Source organism: Verticillium dahliae, genomic scaffold (genome assembly GCF_000150675.1).
Source record: "Verticillium dahliae VdLs.17 supercont1.1 genomic scaffold, whole genome shotgun sequence".
In the NCBI taxonomy this organism is placed as follows: Eukaryota; Fungi; Ascomycota; class Sordariomycetes; order Glomerellales; family Plectosphaerellaceae; genus Verticillium; species Verticillium dahliae.
In genome coordinates, this window is record NW_009276921.1 from 1606630 (window position 1) to 1622726 (window position 16097).

Genomic DNA, 16097 nt, shown 5'->3' on the forward strand with positions numbered 1-16097 from the left:
GCACTTGTGCAGGGCAAGAAGGCTACCGTTGACTCGTGGCTCACTGATGCAGCACGGGGGGGTTTTTTTTTTTTTTTTCATTCAGTTTCCTCAGGCTGGATCTGGGCCCGGGCCGCGAAAGGTGTCCATTTGACCAATCTGACGCCAATTCTGTCCGTCATTCAGCTGTAATTCGTCGTGGCCGTGCCATTGTCCTGGAACCGGCCTAACTGAGCCTCATGGCTACTGGACGACACCAGATTGGAAGCCATGGCTAGTGCATTGGCCTCACGACCTGCCCTGAAGCGGCTTCGTCCCATCGTTGTTGAAGAGCACACCTGAATCTAGAACGCCAGCGGCACCTGAACCAATTCAGACTGTTGAGCCCGATCAGATGCGGGTGCTAGGACGCCTTTGGCAATATTTCTCACCTAGGCGTTGCCTGCTCAGGCGCGACTATCCTGAATGGGCAGACTAACGATTTTGAGTGTCGCTGGCGACGGGATACCCCATTGTTGCCCAAGGATCCAGAACCCGAGGGTCTGGATTTCTTCGTTTTAGGAAGACGGGAGGGCTCAGCAAGCCTGGGATACGGCTCTGCCATGTGGCTGGAACATTTAGCTTCTTTTCTTGCAATAGCTGATGCGAATGGCCTCAGCAGGCGCGCCGGATCTGGTGAGTCGCACTCTTTCGCCAGGGCTAGATCTGGTTGTATTGATGGCGCGATGCAGCGCGACCCAGAGTGCATGAATACACGTGTACGTACATTGAGCCAATAGCTGGTAGCACGTTGCAGAGGAGGGACGGTTTGTTCTGGTAATTTCTTTGGCTCTCATTCATTCTCATCCGCACCCTCAGGTCAGGCCAGAGGCCGAGCCGCAAGCTCAAGGCAACGCTGACCAGGTCCTGAAGATGCTCGATTCGACATCTAAATCTTCTTCTCTCTCCCACTTCATGCTCCCCCTTTCTGAGTATGACAGATGCACCGCATTGCCCGTGTGAACCATTAACTCGACCAGCGACAACAACTCGTAATGCTACCACTGCCAAACAAGCCCTCTGCACCGACCCGGAGCCCTCTACTCTTTCGTGATCCGGCCGGGAAAGCCGGAAGGGGGATGCTCGGATCGGTGGACACCACCATCAATTCCCTGCAGCTTAGTTCTTTGCGACGACGACAAAGTTTGCTACGGCATTGTCAGTCGTGATTCAAGCTGGCGAGACCATTGTGGCAAGGAGGCGGGGGGAGGAAGAGGGCTACATACTGGGCTGCTGCGCAATCTGCGCGACCTGAGGGATGACGTCGCCGGCGATGAACTGGGCGAGGTTGACGCCCTGGATGCCGCCCACGAGGCCGAGGTTGAGGACGCCGAGGCGCAGGTCGACGAGGTTGAGGCCGTTGAAGACGCCCTGGCCGTGCAGGGCGAGGAGGGTCTGGAGCTGCTGCAGCTGGAGCAGGGCGAGGACGTCAAACTGCTGGACGTTGAAGAGGTGCTGGAAGTTGAGCAGGTTGAAGTTCTGGACCTGGCCGAGCTGGGCGAAGAGGTTGAGGTCGACGCTGTTGAGGCGCAGCAGGTAGTTGAGGTCGACGTTCTGGAAGCCCTGCAGGCCGTTGAGCTGGGACAGGTCGAAGACGGCGCGGGACTCGAGGGACTGCAGCGACGTCGTCGAGGCGGCGGCGTTGGAGTCGGCGACGGGGGCGGCGGCGGCGAAGGTGGCCATGGCGGCGGCGATGATGGTGGAGAACTTCATGTTGGCGGTAGGGAGTGTGTGGTTGGTTTGGTAGTGAGTGGTTCTTTGTTGTAGGGAATTAGAGTTATGGGACACAAGACAGGAATGAGCACAGCTCTGGGTGTTCAGGGTATCTTTGAAGAAGAAGGGAGTGAAGTGAACAACGAGCACAGCTTGAAGGTGGTTTGTTAGTCGGAGAATATTCAGGAGGGAGAAGGGGATGTTTGGCTGGAGGCTGGTGAAGATCATCCAGGAGACTCACCTCTGAAGAGAAAGAATGGAAAAGTATGAGAAGGAATGAGACCGGACCAGATTATTGTGTTGTGGGATGAGAAAACAAAAAAGAAGACGGCATTGTCGACGACGGGACGACCTCTTATATATCAGGCATGCCAAGGATGGCATCTCGGGCAACAGACGAGGCGGCTGGCACGGTTGCCCCTCCACCCTCCCCTTCCCCTCGGAAGATTGCTCTGAGGGAGATCCGTGTCCATCGCGAACCAGCCTTGGCCCTGCCTGCCCATACACAAAAATTAGGCTCAGTCAAACATCGACAGGGGAGGGCAAGGGGTCACATCATGGGGCTCAGTGCAGGCCTGGCATGGGACGATACATTTCTCCGTGCGCATGCCGCGGCACCTTTACCAGTCGGATGGCATCTTGTGAGGCGCAACGGGGGGGAGAGCTGCTCACGAGGGACAGACGTATCATCGTCCCAAGTGCCGTACAAACAGCCAAGGAACATAATACATGGTTGCCCCAGCACTGCAGGTAGGTGGCAGCAGCAGGACCAGGAGCAGAACCAGGAGTGGCGGCAGGGCTGGGAGGGTAGCGCTTTGAGACGACGTGCCATCCTGGGGACGGGACCTGCGTTGCCGAAGGGGCTCAGCTCCGCATGAAAGGCCAGGGGCGGGGGGCACTTGGTTGTGGATGGACATCTTTTAAGTCTATCTGGGAAACGAAGACTGGATTTAGCGGGATTTCCTGTTGATCACGCGAGGCAGGTCCAATGACGACAGGAGAAGACGGGGGGATAGCTGGGACATCCGGCAGCGGCGAGACGATGTGAGGAAAAGCCAAGAACCGGATGAGAGGTCTTCCTCAGGGTGAGGTGGGAACAGCGGGATCGGCGTCTGGGCGGCTGGCCGTCTGATGAGTTTTTTTTTCGATGCGCGGGTGAGAGTGTGACGTTGACATATAGCAGAGAGGCACATGTGTACAGGACAGTCGCACCGGTTTGGGGAGGTCCTTGACGATATCAGACGACGAAAGAGTGTGCGCGATTCATTTGCCAATGCTGATTGATGACTGAGGATCAGGAATGGTCAAACACCAGACGATGGTTTTCTTTCTGATTCCTTCCTCTTTGTCCCTGCTGCTTGGCCGAAGCGGTCAAAGATGTTGGCCGAGGCGGTCAAAGACGTTGGCCGAGGCTGTCAAAGATGCTCTCTGGCCCCAAAAGGCGTGACTCGGACACGACGCCCCAAGACGGCCAAGAACTATCAGGAACTGGTTCGAAGAAACGTGAACGTCGGATTCCATGTGGGGTAGATGCAGGTGTCGAGGTCAAGGCGCAGCCTGTTTGCAGTTGCAGAGCCGCGTCTCTCGGAGGTCTTGGGCGTGGTGGGCGTCTTGGTACACCAAACACACCAGAGAAGGGGTCAGGGTTGACGCGCCTTAAGAGGCTCAAGTAAGGTTTGGCGACATGCGCACACGCCCGAGGGCAATCCGACCACCTCGCCTTGCACACAGAAGCCCCCCCCCCCCCTGCGAGAGGCATGCACATCAACCCTGCACGTCTGTCACCCCGCCCGTGTCGGATCTGGCTGCTCCTGTCATGCGTCCGAGCGGCCAGCGACAGACCAAGACGAGCACCTCCCTCAGACCGTCACAGGCCGCCGATGATGCACAGTTTGCATTGACGCTGGCGCTTGTGCTGGGCCCGGAGCTTGGGGGCATCCGGGCAGCTTTCTGACAAGACGAACGTGACAGTGTCTTGGCTCGGCCAGGCTGGTGGCGCCTCCAGGCTGATGTCGCCTTACGGGCACGTCTGTCAGCTCTTCGTCAGATGGGATGGCAGACATGGTGACGACGACTTGGGACGGCCTTGAGACCGTGCATGTCTCTGGTGGGCCTGTTTCTCGAGGCAGAGGGCAATGCCTGGTTTCACTCACGATGCATCTAGTGTCTACGGAATCTGGCGTTTGGTTTCCAGCGTCTGATTCTGATGGCATACAATGGCATCTGGATATGCTCGTGCATGGCGTACACCCTACAAATACATCGTACTCTGCGAATGACCAAAGCACGCAACTGCAGTTCGACGTCGATAGGTTCGCTGGCCAAGTAAACTCGCCAAGGTTCCTAATTTCAGCGCCAGTGCTTGGACAAACGAACAGCAGCACCCAACACAAGAAGAGCCACAGGCGAGGACCGATAGCATAGGAATTATTTTATTGAACATGGATGTCTGTCTCACTCAGGCTGGCAAGCCAGAAATCCCCTCCATCACGTACCGCTCGGCACGAGGCCCGGACTTCCCTGCCAAGGGAAAGAAAACCCAGTAACCCCTTTTGCGCAAGCTTTCCCAGGTCTTGAAACCCCCTTCCAATTGGGTTCCTTTTATGATTCCTTTACTCTTCTACGCCTTGCTGACGAGCACCTCCTCCTGGCGCTTGAAAATGCCTCCACGGCCTCCTGGTCACGAGGTTAGCAAAAAGGGTGAAACAGGTGACACTGGCTTGCATTGCGTGCCCAACGTACCAAATAGCTGGTTCTGCTGCAGAAGTCCCACAATGTCGACCTGGGTGATGAAGCCCGCCGACTGGATCTGCGCAATCTGCTGCAGCTGGAGCAGCAGCTGGAGCTCCTGGCCGACGCCAATGTTGGCGAGGCCGTTGAGGTTGAGGATGCCGCCGAGACCCATGGCCTGCGTCAGCTGGACAATGGCCTGCGTGAGCGCCGCCTGCTGGCCCTTCCTGTCGCCACGTCCCTGCCCGCCGCCGCCGAGAATCTCGTCGATGATGTCGTTGTTGTTGTTGTTGTTGTCGTCGTCGTTGTTCTTACCGCCGCGACCTCCCTGGCCGTTCTCTCCATCATTGTTGTTCTCGTCGTTGTTGTCGTTGTTGTTGTTGTCGTCGTCGTTGTTCTGTTCATCCTGGCCTTCACCCGGCGGTGCCGTCTCCTGGGCAGCCTCCTCGGTGGTGGTGGTGGACTCGGCCAGGCTCTCGGACGCGGCAGCGTCGCCCTCGGCAGGTGCCTCGCCCTCGGCGGGCGGCGCCGTCACCTCGGGAGCAGCCTCTTCGACGGGCGAAGACGACTCGGCAGGCGGCGCCTCGGCGCCCTCCTCAGCGGCCGCCTCGTCCTGGCCTTCGTCGACGGCGGGGGCCTCGCCCTCGCCCTCGCCGACTGCCGCCTCCTCGCCGGCCTGGCCGGCAGCAGGCGCGATGGCCTTACCGGCGGCGGGCTGCGCGGCACCAGCCTGCTGGATGGCGATGGAAAAGTCGGCGCGGGCGTCGATGGGGCGGGGGATGCTGAGGGCTGACGCCAGGCCAGTGGCGACGAGAACGATGGTCCAGGACTTCATGGTGGGTGGGTGGTTGGAATGAATGGAGCTGGGACTTGTCAGACTGTGTGTGAAGATCGAGGACATGGGGGTTTTTAGTCACATACCTTTGGCTTGGCTTCAAGGAGTGGATGATTTGAGTAAAGGAAGATAAAAATGGAGGAAGAGGGAGAGACGGAAAAAGAGCACAGCTGTCACGGTTAGCAAGTCTGTCTTTCTTGAAGTGGTTATTCTAGGGATTGAGAAAAACAACGAACCTCTGGTGTGAAAGAAGAGAAAAAAGTTGAAGAGAGAGACACAGTCCTGCAGTTGTAGAAGGAGAAGAGAGCATTGAACGTGAGGCAGACCACGGTCTTATATACCTACATCTCGTATTCGTTACACTATTTTCGTCACACTGCTAGACTTGACCAAGACCAAACAGCCCTTGCTACTCTACAGCCTGTCTACCCAGGCATGCAACCAGTCGCGCAGCATCTCCCGCCCTTCCGCCCTCCGCCCTCCGCCCTCGAGAGGGCCTGGCTCAGTTATCGACCGGGCATCGCCAACGCGAATCCAAGGAAGGCGTGGGCTGCCGGTTTCATCGCGAGGATCGTTTCGCCTGCTTGCGTGTTGGCAAGGGCGTCGGCAAAGCAGCAAAACAAGCTGCGCAAGCCCATGACATGCCAAGATCTCGCAGGAAAACAGCCACCGGCAAGCTCCGCCACCTGCCAGCATCAGACGGCATGTCTTCGACGAAGGGGCTCAGTCGTGTCCATGTTTGCTGATGGTCGGGACGTTGTTGACGGGACGATCGACGATATGCTTAACTGGATGACCCCTGACGCTTCCCCCCCCCCCCACCCCTGTCGCCCCATACAGGGGGCACTCCGACGTGTCATCGACCACGATCGTCCGGAATGGCAAAAAGAGAAACGTGGGCTCGCCAGGGGGGGGGATTCTTGAAACGTGTTCGACTGTCCCGTGGCGAATTGGACTAATGCCGTGGCATAATGGCGAAAGGGGACGAAGAGAAAAAAAAACACAGACGAGAGGCGTGGGCGATTCGGATGGCACTTTGTGGCGGCAGCTCGATTTTCAGACGACAGGAGCCACACTCTTTCTTGCTCTCACATTGCGTGCACCGTTTGCCATTTTCCGGAAGGATTTATTTTTGATCAATTTGTCCTCTGGTCGACCTTCTTCTCTGCGTGAAAGCCTAGCCACTCGCCCAGCATGCCCCCTGGCCTGGGCACGGGACACTCTCGACTCGCCCTGTCGTCCTTGGAGCAGCTCACGGCGGCGGTGTCGGGGGTCTGGTCAAAGTGGACAATGCCGTCCTTGATCTCGGGCGGATTGTCGCGGCGACGGCGGCGCCTCCTCTTGCCGTCCTCGCCGACGACGACCTCGCCGTCGGCGTAGGCGACGCGTGGTGCCGGGCAGGGCAGGATGTGAGGTAGGCCGACGACGAAGAAGCTGGCGACGACGGTGGTGGCGAAGAGGGAGGAGGTCATTCGTGACCTGGGATGCAGGTGTGGTGGCATGATGTGTGTGTCGTATGGATGTGTCGTCGTGGTGGCGTGTCGGGAGTCGGAGTCGAGGGTAGGAGGAGCTTGTCTCGCCGTTGCTGGCGAGGTCAATGAGTGTTCTCTGCGATGCCAATGGTCTCTGCGATGCCAATGGTCTCTGCGATGCCAATGGATCAATCGATGGTGCCTCACCTATGGCCACGGCATGCCAGCCGGAGTGAGGGGCGGATGAGCGTTGGGAAGGTATGGCGAGGCTGTTGAAGGCACACGGGTTGCCGGCGTCGAGGAAGGACCGAAGCAGCCAAATTTGTCGCGCGACGATGCAAGTACGACCGACCGGCTTTGGGCGATGCGTGACGTTGACTGGCTCCGTGGCCGTGAGAAAAGTGGAATCACAAGTCATCGCATCAATGCGGCGTCCGATTGGTGGTGGTTCTAGGGTGGATCTTTCCTAAAGGCACCGGTACGTACCTCGGAGTTTGACTGCATGTGCGAGGCTCGACCTGCGCCTGCTGGGACCTGCACGGCGCAGCATCCTGCAGCGCCCTCCGGGGCATTCAGCGGGGCATCCAGCGCCCTCCGGGGCATTCAGCGCGCTCCAGGGCTCCCGCTGCGCTAATTGCCCTGTGGCCGGTCATGATGGCTGCTTGGGCCTTTCCGCGCCTGCTCCATCCCAGCACTCTCCGATTTTTGGCGAACACGCGACAAACGACGGAGATTTCTGCCAAACCCCATCATAGCTTCTATCGCACGTCGCACGTCGCCATCTGGCTTGGTCGCACGACATCAACATAGCCCCGCTGCAGACTTTCCATACATTCTTCGCCAGTCACCCGTCTCTGACCCAGAGTCTCTCGACCAACCCAGATCGACATCATCGCGACAACCTCCATCGCAGACCGAGGCTCTCCAGCCCCTCCCACCATGAGCGACCTTGACCGGTACGCATGCTTCTTTTCCCTTTCCCGCCTCTCCACAGGCGGCGCCCTCGCATCACAACCCGCTGACCGCTGACTGAGTGTACTTGCAGGGCCATCGCGCAACTGCGCGCGTGTCGGCCGATCCCCGAGGCCGAGGTCCGCCAGCTCTGCCACAAGGCGCGAGAGCTCCTGATCGAAGAGGGCAACGTCGTCACCGTCACGGCGCCTGTTACGGTATGCATAGCGGGAGCCTGGGCTTATTTCGGGGTTTATTTTTTTTATTTTTTTTATGAGGGGTTCTAATCCTCCCAGATCTGCGGAGACATCCACGGCCAGTTCCACGACCTGATGGAGCTCTTCCGCGTCGGCGGCGATGTGCCCGACACAAATTATCTCTTCATGGGTCAGTCCCCTGCCCTGCCCTGCTGCTCTGTCCTGCTGCCAATGCTGACACGCCCAGGCGACTTTGTCGACCGCGGCTTCTACTCCCTCGAATCCTTCCTCCTCCTCCTCTGCCTCAAGGTCCGCTACCCCGACCGAATGACGCTGATCCGGGGCAACCACGAGTCCCGACAAATTACAACAGTCTACGGCTTTTACGACGAGTGCATGCGAAAATACGGCTCCGCCAACGTCTGGCGCTACTGCTGTGACGTCTTCGACTACCTCGCTCTCGGCGCCATCGTCCTCGGCACCTCCCAGCAGCTCTCGCCGAGCCCTGGACAGAAGCCCATCGACGACCAGATCGAGATCGAAGTGTGCGACCAGACGGGCAACCTCATCAGCAGGTTCCACAGGGTCACAGGCCGCCTGCCGACGCCCGAGCGAGAGCCCGACCCCGACGCCCCCCAGGCCGGCGACAAGACGGGGCCCCCCGGCAGCGGCGCCTCAGGGAGCAGCGGCGGCAGCGTCGGCAACCCCAGCGGCGCCGTCCTCTGCGTCCACGGCGGCCTCAGTCCCCTCGTCGACAGCGTCGATAAGATCCGCCTGCTCGACAGGAAACAGGAGGTGCCCCACGAGGGCGCCATGTGCGACCTGCTGTGGTCCGACCCCGACGACATTGACGGCTGGGGTCTCTCGCCCCGCGGTGCCGGTTTCTTGTTTGGCGCTGACATTGTCAAAGTCTTCAACCACCGCAACGACATTTCCCTCATTGCCCGCGCCCACCAGCTCGTCATGGAGGGCTTCAAGGAGATGTTCGATTCGAGCATCGTCACCGTCTGGTCCGCCCCCAACTACTGCTACCGCTGCGGCAACGTCGCCGCCCTGCTCGAGCTGTGCGAGGACCAGTCCGGCGCCGGCTTCTTCGCCCGCAGCAACGGCGACGTCAACCGCAGCACCGGCGGTGCCGCCGCGCCTGGCACCAAGAGCGCCATGCAGGATCTCGAGGCCCTGCCGAGGAACGGCCCGGCGCGCCGGTATCGCGTCTTTCAGGCCGCGCCCCAGGATTCGCGCGGTATGCCCGCGAAGAAGCCGGTCGCGGACTACTTTTTGTAAAACTAACAATACATTCGACTCGGATTTTCGAGCCTCTTGTCACGAGGCTCTGGTTGTTGTCTTTGTCCTTCTTCTTTGTCGCTCGTCCTTTTTATTTTTCCAAAGCATCGGAGTTGGGTCGGGTTGCCACACGGCGCCGCGAGGGGACACGGAAAGCCCTGTGATGACACTCAGGCAGTCTGGATCACGGGGGTCGGGCTTACATCTTGCAGCGAAACAAGCTCTGGCTGACGGATAGAAAGAAGCTTTTTTTCACATGAACGCTATAAATACAATCCGCGTTGCCACCATGCTGTTGTCTGCATCTCCTCTATACATAGGCGTCTCATCCACCCAGGCGAAAACGAGTCTCTAACCCCCTCTCAGAAGCACGCTACACAACCCAAACCTCCGTCTCTCCATCCGTCACCTTCCGCGGCTCCCAGTTCACCGCATGGAAGTACCGACACTCAAGACGCGCCGCCCGGTCCAGCTGCCGCAGCCACTTGACAAACGCCCGCGCATAGCTGTCGTGGATGAAGATGCGCGCGCACCGCGCCGCGACCTCGCGCCGGTACGCCGGCGGATCAGCCACGAACCTGCGCAGCCCGGCGGCGTACTTTTTCGTGTTCTTCATATTGAACAGCTTGCGCTGCTGCGCCTGGCCCTCGCGCAGCCGCGCCTGCACGTCGCGCTCCGCCGCCGCCGCCTGCGCCGGCGTCATGTCCGTGACGCGCGCGTCGACGCCGTCGAGGTCGAGCCGGTCGAGCCGCTTGATGATGTAGCCGAGCGCGCCGTAGCGCCCGGCGTCGCCCGGCGGGAACGCGCTCATGCGCGCCGCGAGGCTGACGAGGTTGAGCATGCCGGCCGCCAGCTCCGCCGTGGCCCGGTCGTCGGGCGCGTATTCCTTCTTGATGTGCGCCTCGCGGATGGCCCGCGGCGTCGGGAGCACGGGGCTCTTTTGCTCGTTGGCCGTGTCGCGCCGCTCCTGCTCGGCCTGGCGTCGCTGTTCGGCCGGCGTGAGGTCGGCGGGCGGCTCGGGGGGCGGGGACGCGGCGAGCTGGTCGGGTTTGGAGAGAGGTGATGGGTTTTGTCTTGACGACGACGAGCTCTTGCGTCTTTTCGAGTCAGAACGAGGCGTGTCGTCCTTGACTTGGTCCTCGAAGCGGACCTTTCGCTTCTGGCGGAGGGCCTTCTTGACCGCACCTCCATCGTCTTTCCTCCCGGTCATGGTAGTTGAGCTGGTATGCGACTGATGTGACAATCGAATGGAAAAGTATGCAGATTTCCCTGGCAAGTCGGGTCTTCTTTAGAGTCAATTGACGCGTGTCGAGTCTTCAGGTCTGGAGACCAGGTGTTTCCCGTCGAGTCCCTGCTAGATATGAGTGAATTGGATTCACGTCTCTTCTTTGTTCACCGCGCGCAGCAAGCCTGTCCGCAGCGCATCGCATGAGCGAGCTTGGGCCCGGACTGATACCGTTCACTTCTGCAGTCGGGCTCTCGTGCCTCGGGCATCAATCGAGGACCAAAGTCTGATGGTATCTGAAAAAGTAGGTATCTGACAAAGTAGGTATCTGACAAAGAACGGCAGGCTATAGTTATATCTGTACTCTGGCTCTGCAATGATGAATTTGGCGGTGAACAATGAAACACGTGTTCTCCGCGTCTAATGTGGCTTCTTGGTATGTCTTCTTTGTTTGTCCTTCGCCAGGAATGGCAACGGGATTTCACGTCCTATCAACATGAAGGTGCCAGTGATGGAATTAGATATCGGATTCTTTGTTCTTTGGGCATGTTCACAGCAGAGAGACCACGTAGTGGCAGCCCATTGTATTTTGTATTTTTAACACCGAGGAGCACCATGAAAGGCTTGGGCAATTCTATTCGATTCACGTGTGCGGGCTCCCTGCTCTGGGTCACCAGCTGCTCAGCCAGTGGCTCATAGCCTTGACATGGAACTCATCCAGCATGACCCTTTCGAGCTCGGCCTTCCTCTCCAACAGCACTTGAGCCTGCTCATCCCCCATTGAAGCCTGGAAACGACCTCTGGCCGTGCGAAACCTGCGCCGGCAAGCCTCCAGTTTGATCTCTGCCGTCCTTCGCAGCTCTTCCTCGTGGCAGCAAAAGCACAGGTCTGGAATGACACCTCCGTCCGGGATCGTGGCCGGGATCAGATAGATGCTGCCCTCTGTCATTCGTCTGAGTTGTATCTTGTGCCCGCACTTGCGGTACACCAACCGATAGCGACAGAACGGGCACGTATCGTGCTCCTCGAACCAGGTTGACAAACACCCTGCGCACGCGAGATGGCCGCAGGGCATGATGGCCGGCGTCCTGTTGTCCTTGTCTGTTTGACCTGCCAAACGAGCGCTGTCGCCTTCGGGTGAGAGGCTCAAAACAGATACTCTGCAAATGGTACAGACTATATCCGGGGGTCCGTCAACGAGAAATGTGATTTGGGGACAGGGCACAAAGGACTTGTCAGGTGTGCCGGTGCGATCAGGCCTGAGCCATGCGCTTATCCGCGGCAGCCATGATTGGAGCAACGACTTTGGTCCTTGCTCTGGAATACAAGCCTCGTCTATGTCGGTTTCTTGTCTTGCTTCCTCTCGAGTCCTCCTCCTCGATGTGAGGTAGCGACGTTGGGCTTTCTCCAGCTTGGTGAGGATCATTGCGAGTACCTAGAGAGTGGAGAGTCGGGCGGAACTTGTTCTGACAGCTTTGGCTTTCTGAAGATGGTGCATTATGTTTACTGCTACTCCATTTCAGAGGCCATTCCTGATTGTGTTGACGGCGATGAGACGTGATATGTCCAAGGCCATCTCTGCACAGCCATGTTGATCCTTGACCAGGGTTCGGACATGTCGCTTGCTTTTGCCTACAGGAGACACAACCACCCTAGGTGCAGACATTCTACTTTGAGGGCCGGCACAGTCTTCTTCTGGGGTGCTGGGGAGGTATGAAAGCGTTCGGTGAGAATCATCAATCAAGGCTCTTTGTCGCTCCGACCACGCCACTTCCTTGGTGGCACCATCACTTGAGATGGTTCTTTATGTGATGCACCTTCAGTTTCCAAGAAACAACCATTCCGCCAAGCGCCTGCTACAAAGGAAGATGCTCTAGCCTTGGGACGCCCACCCGAGCACTGGCTGGCGAAAAGCATGAAGATGCAATGGACCCCCTCGCAGACCGTCCTCCCATCAGGTGCACCAACGAACCATCTTCCGATCACTGCTCCCAAAGTCCTCCTCAACCACGGTATCGCCCTCATCATGAAGTACTGGTTCGCTGCTGGCCTGCTTGGCGCAGGGGTCGCCGCAAAGACCATCGAGATCAACGTCGCCAGCATCCCGCTCTCCTTCTTGCCCGACCAGATCGCCGCCGACGTCGGCGACGTGCTCGAGTTTCACTTCTACCCGCAAAACCACAGCGTCGTGGCGGGCGGATACGGGGCGCCCTGTTCTCCCCTCGACGAGGGCGGGTTCTTCTCGGGTTTCGTGCCTGTTGCGTCGGGCAAGAATGCAAGTCGACCCAACAACTCCTTCCCGATGCACACGCTGACCCGCACGATAGGAGGAGGTCTTCAAGGTCACCGTCAACGACACGGCGCCCATCTTCTTCTACTGCAGCCAGGGACAGCACTGTGCCATGGGCATGGTGGGGGTGGTGAACCCGACGATCAACCAGACACTGCTGGCGTACACGCAGAACGCCGTGGGGCGGAACTCGTCTTCGCCCGTCGAGGCGTTTGGGGGCGAGCTCGGGACGGCTTCGTCTGCGGATGACATGGCTGGCAACGGCGCCGGGGATGCAGTTCCCTCGGGTGAGGCGGAATCGACTGGTGGGAGCGCGCGTGAGGGCAGCGATAGCTTGGCCAGCTCGGTCCACTTGTCTGGGATGAGGATCCTTGGGTCTCTCGGCGTGGCTTTGCTCTTGGCGGGCAGCGTCTAACATGTCTTGTCCTGGGGACTCTGCCATGGTCCCGTCACTGATGGAGAGATGCGTCACAGTGCGGCAGATGGACAGCGGATGTAAAGCATCATGTCTCTCATATCATTTGGTCGTATTCATGTGTCATGATACCATGTGTGATGATTCGAATTATGCCTCCATCTTCTGATTGAGGCCCTCACGAAACATGCGCGCCTCGCCGAACCTGACCATTAGACTGCCTCCACCACGTTGACAACCCATAGAGGCCCGTTCCATACCAAAGTAGAACTGAGAGGCGGCTGGCTTGAATTGACAGAGCGAGGGGCACATTCGTGGCCCCGGATTCGACGAGTCGAGGTTCGCGGAAAACAGCGAGTATGAGATACCAAAGGCACGCGCATATCAAGTCCACACAGGCCATTTGGGGTCCGAATGGGCTGTGGTAGCAGATCTTGGCGTAGCAGATGGCGGTGATGCCGAAAAGCACGGCCCAGTCGCCGTGGTCGGCTTCCCCTGTTGACATGGAGTCGAGGACGGCGGGGCGCGTCATGATGACCATGCTGGCAAGAACCATCTGGACCAGCCGAAGGATGCCGATGATGGTGGATGGCCGGGCAGCGCCAGAGTGGTGATGGACACGTTGGCGGGTCGACAGGACCCTGGTGTTCTCAACGGGCTGCTGCATTGCAGTGTATGGGTGTCTTGAATGTGTGGTTAGCTGTGGATGTATGATTTCTCGAATATCTTGTTGGGGAGTCCTGGTCATGAGACTACGATTCCGAAAAACGTGATATAGTAGTGTATTATTTATAGTTATATCATGTTGGATATCTGCGTCATGTATCGAACTCTGGTGCTGCATCACTGACGCCTCCGCCAGGGTTGTCATCTCCTTCGCCGTCAGCCCAGGTGATGGGGATTTCATGGTGATGCGGGCAGGGGAGTGAAGTGGTGCCACTGGTGAAGGGATGTGCCAGCAGTGAATGGGAGGCAACCGGTGCTGGAGTGATTTCGCATGACACGAACTTCGAGGCTCATTGAAGCATACTTTTTAAACCAGATTGCCTGCTGTCAGTTGCGTCAATGATGGGAGATGTCGTCTGTTGCATGAGAGGGACAATGATCCTGCTGGGGAGCAGGACTGAAAAGGACATCTCTACAGAAGGTGAAGGATAGTATCACAAAGAGAAAGTCAAGTGCATGAGAGCCCAGGTCTCTTGCCCGATGTTGACATGTCGACTCCATGATGTGGGTTGACTCCACGATGTGGTTTGCTGGGACTCTGGGAGTATCTCGCTGCCCTCCCACTCGGCTTACCTAAGGCAGCCCAAGGCACCTCAGGTCTAAGGCAGCCCAAGGCACCTCAGGTCTAAGGCAGCCCAAGGCACCTCAGGTCTAAGGCAGCCCAAGGCACCTCAGGTCTAAGGCAGCCCAAGGCACCTCAGGTAGCAAGGGGTAGGTACAGTACCTACCATGGCATCGGCATCGTTCGGCATTCGGACAGCGGGTGCTCACGTCACTTGTCACTTGGCACTTGGCGGGCGCTGCCCTGACGAAGATGCCCCGTCGGTGCCAGAACATGCGTCCGATCACATCGACCCGGCCACGACCGAATTCTCGCCCTCCATTGGCTTTACGTTGCATCACGCTTCCTGCATACGTCTCATGAACAGCCACGACGGCATAGCCCTTCTCGTTTGCTTTGGTTCCGCCTTGGAGAATATTGCTTAGACTTCTGCATGTTATAGACCGCGACTATGCGCCCTTGCGCCGCCTCTGCCCTGCTTCGCAGCCTTCGACTCAACGCGCCTGGTGGCATCGTGTTGCCGAGGCTGAGGCAGGGTCGAAGTCGCAAGATATGCACAGCGTGCCTCTGTCGACCGAGCCAGACGTTTGGAGCGCGAGCCACGAGGCAGGGTCATGTCGCTGCACCACGCCTGCACCCGGCGCCTCGCTCCTCTCGAGAGCACGTGGTGAAGAGATTGGCCTCGACGGTCGCCGCGGCGAATACCAAGAATGGTAAGGCGAAGCCAGCAGAGCAGCGGCCAAACCTGTGACAGACCGACAAGGCTGACAATGCGCAGTGAGAAACCACAATCGAGGGCCGTTGCAAGAGTACGACCACCGCGTCGAGACTGGCGCCCTGCGAAACGACGAGCATCAGAGGGGTGAGCAGGTCCAGAACCAGCTACAGAGGCTGTCGCCACGCCCCAGCTAACTATTTCCGCGTCCCAGGCATCATCGAGAGCCTGCAGCATCTCCATGATGAACTGGCAAACTACGCAGCGCCGGCCGTCGTACACCCCGACCTCGAGTCTCTCAAGCCCTCCAAGTCCATCTTCGGCTCCCTCTTCGGCCGAGGCAAGCCGGGCAAGGCCAAGATTGGCGCGATACCCAGCAACCTGCCTCGCGGGCTCTACCTCTACGGCGACGTCGGCAGCGGCAAGACCATGCTGATGGACCTCTTCTACGACACGCTGCCGCCGTCTGTCAAGTCCAAGACGCGCATTCACTTTCACAACTTTATGCAGGACGTCCACAAGCGGCTCCACAAGATGAAGCTCGAGCACGGCAGCGACGTCGACGCCGTGCCCTTCATCGCCGCCGACATTGCCGAGCAGGGCAACGTGCTTTGCTTCGACGAGTTCCAGTGCACCGACGTCGCCGACGCCATGATCCTGCGACGGTGAGAGAAGACCCAACCACGCCAGGCGGGCCTTCCCCGCCAGGCGACCTCCCCCGCCAGGCGGGCCTCCCCCCTTGAACTGCAAAACAACCACTGACACAGTCCTCGACAGGCTCCTCGAATCGCTCATGTCGCACGGCGTCGTGCTCGTGACGACATCCAACCGCCACCCCGACGAGCTCTACAAGAACGGCATCCAGCGCGACTCGTTCCTCCCCGCGATCCAGCTGCTGAAGAACCGGCTGCACGTCATTAACCTCGACTCGCCGACCGACTACCGCAAGATGCCGCGGCCGGCC

General features: G+C 58.8%; 9 protein-coding genes across 9 annotated transcripts; 3 read left to right on the forward strand and 6 right to left on the reverse strand.

Moving 5' to 3' along the window:
- Positions 1-1137: 1137 nt before the first annotated feature.
- VDAG_00481 (uncharacterized protein) lies at positions 1138-1731 on the reverse strand (the record flags this gene model as incomplete). The annotated part of the gene is made up of 2 exons (XM_009651858.1): positions 1138-1166; positions 1245-1731. The coding sequence occupies 2 exons, from the start codon at positions 1729-1731 to the stop codon at positions 1138-1140; spliced, it is 516 nt and encodes a 171-aa protein (XP_009650153.1).
- Positions 1732-4351: 2620 nt separating this feature from the next.
- Positions 4352-5296, reverse strand: VDAG_00482 (uncharacterized protein; the record flags this gene model as incomplete). The annotated part of the gene is made up of 2 exons (XM_009651859.1): positions 4352-4407; positions 4474-5296. 2 exons carry the CDS (start codon positions 5294-5296, stop codon positions 4352-4354), a joined length of 879 nt encoding a protein of 292 aa, XP_009650154.1.
- A 1136-nt stretch (positions 5297-6432) lies between these two features.
- VDAG_00483 (uncharacterized protein) lies at positions 6433-7340 on the reverse strand (the record flags this gene model as incomplete). The annotated part of the gene is made up of 2 exons (XM_009651860.1): positions 6433-6775; positions 7255-7340. 2 exons carry the CDS (start codon positions 7338-7340, stop codon positions 6433-6435), a joined length of 429 nt encoding a protein of 142 aa, XP_009650155.1.
- A 367-nt stretch (positions 7341-7707) lies between these two features.
- VDAG_00484 (serine/threonine-protein phosphatase PP-X isozyme 1) lies at positions 7708-9200 on the forward strand (the record flags this gene model as incomplete). Its single annotated transcript, XM_009651861.1, has 4 exons — positions 7708-7724; positions 7814-7937; positions 8016-8106; positions 8164-9200. 4 exons carry the CDS (start codon positions 7708-7710, stop codon positions 9198-9200), a joined length of 1269 nt encoding a protein of 422 aa, XP_009650156.1.
- A 373-nt stretch (positions 9201-9573) lies between these two features.
- On the reverse strand, positions 9574-10410 carry VDAG_00485 (uncharacterized protein; the record flags this gene model as incomplete). Its single annotated transcript, XM_009651862.1, has 1 exon — positions 9574-10410. One exon carries the CDS (start codon positions 10408-10410, stop codon positions 9574-9576), a length of 837 nt encoding a protein of 278 aa, XP_009650157.1.
- A 685-nt stretch (positions 10411-11095) lies between these two features.
- VDAG_00486 (uncharacterized protein) lies at positions 11096-11374 on the reverse strand (the record flags this gene model as incomplete). The annotated part of the gene is made up of 1 exon (XM_009651863.1): positions 11096-11374. The coding sequence occupies one exon, from the start codon at positions 11372-11374 to the stop codon at positions 11096-11098; it is 279 nt and encodes a 92-aa protein (XP_009650158.1).
- Positions 11375-12340: 966 nt separating this feature from the next.
- VDAG_00487 (uncharacterized protein) lies at positions 12341-13130 on the forward strand (the record flags this gene model as incomplete). The annotated part of the gene is made up of 2 exons (XM_009651864.1): positions 12341-12682; positions 12753-13130. The coding sequence occupies 2 exons, from the start codon at positions 12341-12343 to the stop codon at positions 13128-13130; spliced, it is 720 nt and encodes a 239-aa protein (XP_009650159.1).
- A 150-nt stretch (positions 13131-13280) lies between these two features.
- VDAG_00488 (uncharacterized protein) lies at positions 13281-13797 on the reverse strand (the record flags this gene model as incomplete). The annotated part of the gene is made up of 2 exons (XM_009651865.1): positions 13281-13335; positions 13391-13797. The coding sequence occupies 2 exons, from the start codon at positions 13795-13797 to the stop codon at positions 13281-13283; spliced, it is 462 nt and encodes a 153-aa protein (XP_009650160.1).
- A 788-nt stretch (positions 13798-14585) lies between these two features.
- VDAG_00489 (AFG1 protein) lies at positions 14586-15802 on the forward strand (the record flags this gene model as incomplete). Its single annotated transcript, XM_009651866.1, has 4 exons — positions 14586-14807; positions 14861-15131; positions 15197-15280; positions 15348-15802. The coding sequence occupies 4 exons, from the start codon at positions 14586-14588 to the stop codon at positions 15800-15802; spliced, it is 1032 nt and encodes a 343-aa protein (XP_009650161.1).
- Between the last annotated feature and the right edge of the window lie 295 nt (positions 15803-16097).